The sequence below is a fragment of the Ruditapes philippinarum genome, unplaced genomic scaffold, assembly GCF_026571515.1.
Source record: "Ruditapes philippinarum isolate M1 unplaced genomic scaffold, ASM2657151v2 ctg23039_1_1_1_1, whole genome shotgun sequence".
Classification (NCBI taxonomy): Eukaryota; Metazoa; Mollusca; class Bivalvia; order Venerida; family Veneridae; genus Ruditapes; species Ruditapes philippinarum.
In genome coordinates, this window is record NW_026865175.1 from 2,929 (window position 1) to 9,918 (window position 6,990).

Here is a 6,990-nt window from a genome sequence, read left to right on the forward strand (position 1 = left end):
TGAAGTCGAACTCTCAATCATTAAAAGTTTGGAATAAAGTGCACATGTGTAAACTAAATGTAGGTGCCCCGCCTTATAATTAGGACAACTTGACATTGGTAGAATATTTTAAGTGAGAACTACATTGTAAGTCAATTTTTTATTTACTACTGTTTTTTATGGTCATTTTGTTTATAATGTCATGGAGAAAACATAGAAAAACATAAGCGTTTTTAACATTTTGATCTAGCATGTATAAATCATAAATTGATGAGGATTTTCTTTTAACATTTATCAGTTTTTGCACACAGGCACATGAAAGGTAAAGTTTCACTCCTCTTTACATATTGTTTCAGTATATTTAACGTCATATGAAAGTGTCCTCAAACTATCAGCAACAAAATTGCACAGGGAAGGGCTAATGTTGATATCACAAAAATCATTCACATCCAATATTTTTCAGAAAATTGCAACATTTTAAGGGATACACATATGAACAATGTGCACTCTGTAACCTGACTCACCTTTGCTATTTAAACATCGAATGACATAACTGATAGTATGAAATATGCCCCCTAAACTTCACCCATCATACTTTCTATAAGCTGAAGGCATTCCAGCGGGGTCAAATGAGGCTAAACACTAAATAAGTTAGTTTTATTAAGTGAACATTTTAACAATTTAGAAGTCACAGTCACTCCCTTGGGTCACTTCCTTTGGGGTTCTTCATTGTTAAAATTTCACTTAATAAACATTAACATATACTTCAGCTGTATCAAATGACATATATTTATGATACATATAAGTGGTAAAATTATGTTGTTTCCATAATCCTGCATTCCATAATGTTACGGATAATTCTAAAAAGAGTTGCAAAATAGAATGTCTCTGTTATTTAACATGTGAATATTGTACCGAAACTGAATAAAATGTTCTGGAACAAAATATTATGCTGCTGTCTTAAAAAGGGTTTTGACTGCTAAGCAAAGAGTTTGCTCATGCACTATCTGCTTTTATTGAGGAAAAAGCACAAACATATTTCTTTCATATAGATATTTTTAAATTATTCTTTTTAAACAATACATGTGTATTTTCTGAACTGCAGCCAACAGATGTATATAGCTTTATGCACTTAAAGCATTTTATGCAGTGCATTAAGTTTAATGTTTAAGTTAAACAAAAAAATAATTTCTTAAAATATAAAAACGTCTGACTTTGTTCTCAGTTTTGAATTTTTTAATGAATAGCCAATTTTTATCAATCTTTATTATGCCACCGCAGCATCTGCGATGCGGTGGCATATAGCGATTCACCTGTGTGTGTGTGTGTGTTTGTTTGTTTGTGTGTTATATAGATTATATAGTGAACTTCAAAAATGTTCTTGTGAAAAACCACTAGCCCAATTTCAACCAAACTTGGCAGGATTGATCCTTGGGTGAAGGGCTTCCAAAGTTGTTCAAAGAATTTCATTCCATGCAGAAATCTGGTTGCCATGGCAACCAAAAGGAATTATAAGAATAAATTTAAAAAATCTTCTTGTAAAGACCCAAAAGGCCTAGAGCTTAGATATTTTGCATAAAGCATTGTCTGGTAGACCTCTAACAAGATTGTTCAAATTATAGCCCTAGGGTCAAAATCGGCCCCGCCCCGGGGGTCATTGATTTTCACTATATGTACATACAAAGGTTAGAGGTTAAATATATGGCATGAGACTTTATGAGGCTTGAACCTCTACCAAGATTGTTCAAATTATAGCCCTGGGGTCAAAATTGGTTCCACCCCAGGGGTCATTGATTTTCATTATGTACATATAGTAAAAAAAAAAATATTTTTGTCTGAAGGTACAAGGCATAGAGCTTTGATGTTTGCTATATAATATCATCTATAGGTCCTCTACCAAAGTTGTTCAAATTTTCCCTTGGTGTCAAAATTGGCCCTGCCAGGGGGCAGTGATTCTCATTATGTACACATTGTAAAAACAGAAAATAAAACAAATGTTTTCTGAATGGGAGAAAGCTACAGCTTAGATATTTGACTTGAAATGTTGTTTGGTGGACCTGTATCAAGATTGTTTTGAATTAAACCCTTGGGTCAAAATTTTGCCTTGCCCAAGGGGAAAGTGACCTACTTTCTTGTCCTTTGATGTACAGCAATGGAATTTTGACCATGTGCACAGTTTAAGTTGTAAAGTGATTAGTGAACTTTGATATCAGCTGACCTAGATTTTGACAAAGTGTCTTACTGTGTTGTCCTTTGATGTAGTCACAATATTTAGGCTGTGTGAAATATGACCTTCACCACCAAAGTCACCAGACTCAAGTGCATTGATATATTCCTACTCTGATCTTTTATTGGATTAACAATAGATTTAACCACTAATCTGATAATAAGAATTAGATAGGTCAGGGATCTATGCATTATGACAATCTTCAATTGTATAGAAACAAAAAAAAATCTGTTCCTACACTACTATTTAGTGTTGTATTAATGCGATGGCATAGCATTTTTCTCAAATGCAATCTTGTTCATTTCAAGAATTAATTATCTCCCTTTACATTGCATTATCCCACGACTTGAAAGGAGGAGATGAAAAAAGGTATTCACTATTCAGTACCGCAAGAAAATCCATAAATAAATGCTTGAACTTGAACATTACATGTTCATTCCATTTGCAATACAGTTAAAAGGTTAATTCCAAAAAGTTGTTTATATATCAAAATGGGATAGACTAGAAATGCCTAGAGATTACTTTTATTTCTATTTTAAGGCCATGAAACTATGTCAGCATCTAAAAATAGATCACTGGACTGGTCCAGATGTGCGGAGGGGTTTGCAGATTTTAATATTGACAGTGGAAGTGCAACAAAAAAGAAAATAGAGCCAGTGAAAAGAAAATCTTCTGAATCTGTATTCAGTCACGGAAATATATTTGAAAAATTGGCATTTGGCTATGAGGAAGACAAAAGTAAGATATCTGTTGTTGTTATAATCAAGTGTCCAATTAATAGATTGATTTTTAGCTTGACTATTCACAGAATACTCGAGCTAATGCTGTCACCCATGTGTCGGCGTCAGCATCCCTGTGGTTAAGTTTTTTACATGTAAGCTGGTATCTCTATAACTACTGAAGGGAATGGATTGAAACTTCACACACTTTGTTTCCTGTGATTATCTACATGATTGGCACAAGTCCAATAACTTCTAATAAGAAATTCTTGGTTAACTTTTTGGGTGTTAGCTGGTATCTCTATAATTATTGAAGGGAATGATTGAAACTTCACACACTTTGTTTTATTAGATTATAACATGATTGGAACAAGTCCCATAACTCTGATTTGCTTTTTTGCATATTTATGCCCCTTTTTCGACTTAGAAATTCTTGGTTAAGTTTTTGGGTGTTAGCTGGTATCTCTATAACTACTGAAGGGAATGGATTGAAACTTCACATGCTTGTTTTCTGTGATTATCTACATGATTTGCACAAGTCTCATAACTCTAATTTGCTTTTTTGCATATTATGCCCCATTTTCGACCTAGAAATTCTTGGTTAAGTTTTTGGGTGTTAGCTGGTGTCTCCATAATTATTGAAGGGAATAGATTGAAACTTCACATGCTTGTTTTCTGTATTAGCTACATGATTGGCACAAGTCCAATAACTTTAATTTGCTTTTTTGCATATTTATGCCCCATTTTCGACTTAGAAATTCTTGGTTAAGTTTAAGTGGGTATCTCTATAACTATAAGTGTTTGTTCCTTTTTTTTGTGAAAATGTTATGCATTCATTATATTCAAGCAGTGATTTACTTGATAAAATATCTTAATAACAAGCCTTTGTAGTCCTTTTTGGGACAATGTTATTTATTCATATAGGTAAGCATTATTTTACTCAATAAAACACCCTTGTGACAACTTTCGAATTATCAAATGTGGCTAGCCTCTGACAGCTCTGGTTATATACCTGTTTATATATTTTTTGTGTCCCCTCTACGGAGTAGTGGCGACATATAGGGATCACTTCTCCGTCATCTGTCTATCCGCACTCACAGGAGAGTAATTATGTGGCTAGAGGGACAATAGGTAACTGTTCTATCTCTTTGATGTCATTCATTCCGTAATGCTTTTATGTGACTATTTTCTTTTGTGTGGCTAAAAAGAACAATAGAGAGAACAATAGAGTAGCCACATAATTACTGTCCTGTGAGAACTTTCGTCTGTCTGTCCGTCCGTCACAAAACTTGTCCGGACTACTCCTCATAAACTACTGGTGCAATTTCATCCAAACTTTACAGGAATAATCAGTACCAAGTCCAGTTGTGCATATTGTCAGCATTTTCCGGTTCAATGATTTTTGTCAGAGTTATAGCCCTTTAATAATTTTTATTTTTAAAGTTTGTCCGGACTACTTCTCTTATACCACTAAATTTCAATGAAACTTTACAGGATTGATCTGTAGCTCAAGTCCTTGCACATATTGCACGAGTTTTGCGGTTGAATGATTTTTGGCAGAGTTATGGCCCTTTGATAAAAAGGTGTTTTTTAGCTCGACTATTCGATAAGAATAAGTAGAGCTATTGCAGTCACCCGAGCGTCGGCGTCGGCGTCGGCGTCGGCGTAACCACTTATGTTAAAGTTTTTGTAATAGTTCATATATTTTCAAAGTCCATTGACATATGGCTTTGAAACTTTGCACACTTGTTCACCATCATGAGCCCAACCTGTAGACAGGAGGAGGTAACTCTATCAAGCATTTTGACAGAATTATGCCCCTTTTTCGACTTAGAATTTACGTTAAAGTTTTTGTAATAGTTCAAATATTTTCAAAGTCCATTGACATATGGCTTTGAAACTTTGCACACTTGTTCACCATCATGACCCCAACCTGTAGACAGGAGGAGGTAACTCTATCAAGCATTTTGACAGAATTATGCCCCTTTTTCGACTTAGAATTTACGTTAAAGTTTTTGTAATAGTTCAAATATTTTCAAAGTCCATTGACATATGGCTTTGAAACTTTGCACACTTGTTGACCATCATGAACCCAACCTGTAGACAGGAGGAGGTAACTCTATCAAGCATTTTGACAGAATTATGCCCCTTTTTCGACTTAGAATTTACGTTAAAGTTTTTGTAATAGTTCAAATATTTTCAAAGTCCATTGACATATGGCTTTGAAACTTTGCACACTTGTTCACCATCATGACCCCAACCTGTAGACAGGAGGAGGTAACTCTATCAAGCATTTTGACAGAATTATGCCCCTTTTTCGACTTAGAATTTACGTTAAAGTTTTTGTAATAGTTCAAATATTTTCAAAGTCCATTGACATATGGCTTTGAAACTTTGCACACTTGTTCACCATCATATCCCCAACCTGTAGGCAGGAGGAGGTAACTCTATCAAGCATTTTGACAGAATTATGCCCCTTTTTCGACTTAGAATTTACGTTAAAGTTTTTGTAATAGTTCAAATATTTTCAAAGTCCATTGACATATGGCTTTGAAACTTTGCACACTTGTTCACCATCATGAACCCAACCTGTAGACAGGAGGAGGTAACTCTATCAAGCATTTTGACAGAATTATGCCCCTTTTTTGACTTAGAATTAACGTTAAAGTTTTTGTAATAGTTCAAATATTTTCAAAGTCCATTGACATATGGCTTTGAAACTTTGCACACTTGTTCAACATCATGACCCCAATCTGTAAACAGTAGGAGGTAACTCTATCAAGCATTTTGACAGAATAATGCCCCTTTTTCGACTTAGAATTTACGTTAAAGTTTTTGTAATAGTTCAAATATTTTCAAAGTCCATTGACATATGGCTTTGAAACTTTGCACACTTGTTCACCATCATGACCCCAACCTGTAAACAGGAGGAGGTAACTGTATCAGGCATTTTTTTTACTATCAAGCAGTAAGAATAGTCGAGCATGCTGTCCTACCGACAGCTCTTGTTTCTGTGTGTTGCCAGATACACAAAAGCTTGTCCGGACTACTCCTCATAAACTACTGGTGCAATTTTATCAAAACTTTACAGGAATGATCAGTACCAAGTCTAGTTGTGCACTGTCCGTCTGTCTGTCACAAAACTTGTCCCAACATGAAATTGGCCATCATGAGGCTACACATGTGATCACTGATCGCTCTTGTTATTAGGAGCACACTTCTATTTTTGTTCTTTTAAAGCAAATATATTCTTATATAATTTTCTCTGTTTGTCAGTTTATTGTTTTGAAAACATGTATTTTATTATGTACAAAGTTTGAGTATCATAGTGTGTCATATATTTTAAAATAGGTCAAAGTATCACATGGAGTTCAAGTGAAGATGAGAAAGTGGAGAAAATTGTACCAGTTGTGAAGAAACCTAAACGTCAGAAGACACCAAAAACTAGTGCACCAGCAAGACGATCTACCAGAAGAAGCAATGTAAAAATAATTTAACTTAATGTTTATGTTTATTAACCCATCTATGCATTTTAATTTCAAATGAAAATTAAACAGTTATTAAGTTGAGTCATACCAGCTAGGGAACACATGTGTACACGCTAGCCTTTTAATATACTAGCACTTAAGACATACATGATAAGTCATTAATACATGACATGAACATCTGTAACATTATTGGGTTAAATTAAGAGTGAGATATGGGGTCTCTGAGGTGAATCAACATATTAAATGTTGTAGATTCAAATTCAACTAGAAATATAAGATATGTTCATGTTGAGAATCTACTCATATTATTTGCTCCATGTTCCTGTTGAGAATCTACCCATATGCTGATTTTTTCCATGTTCAAGTTGAGAATCTACCCATATGCTTATTTGTACCATGTTCATGTTGAGTATCTACCCATATGCTTATTTGTTCCATGTTCATGTTGAGTATCTACCCATATGCTTATTTTTTCCATGTTCATGTTGAGTATCTACCCATATGCTTATTTGTTCCTCAGACTAAAATGATAGACAAGGAGTCTTTTCTTGAAAGTCTTACTGAGTTTTACCATGGT

At 34.4% G+C, this 6,990-nt stretch overlaps 1 protein-coding gene across 1 annotated transcript; it reads left to right on the plus strand.

Annotated features, from left to right (window-relative positions):
- Positions 1-2,567: 2,567 nt before the first annotated feature.
- Positions 2,568-6,407, plus strand: LOC132728125 (uncharacterized; the record flags this gene model as incomplete). Its single annotated transcript, XM_060713744.1, has 2 exons — positions 2,568-2,944; positions 6,277-6,407. Coding segments are annotated over exons 1-2 (318 nt in total), but the record flags the coding sequence as incomplete, so codon positions are not given.
- Between the last annotated feature and the right edge of the window lie 583 nt (positions 6,408-6,990).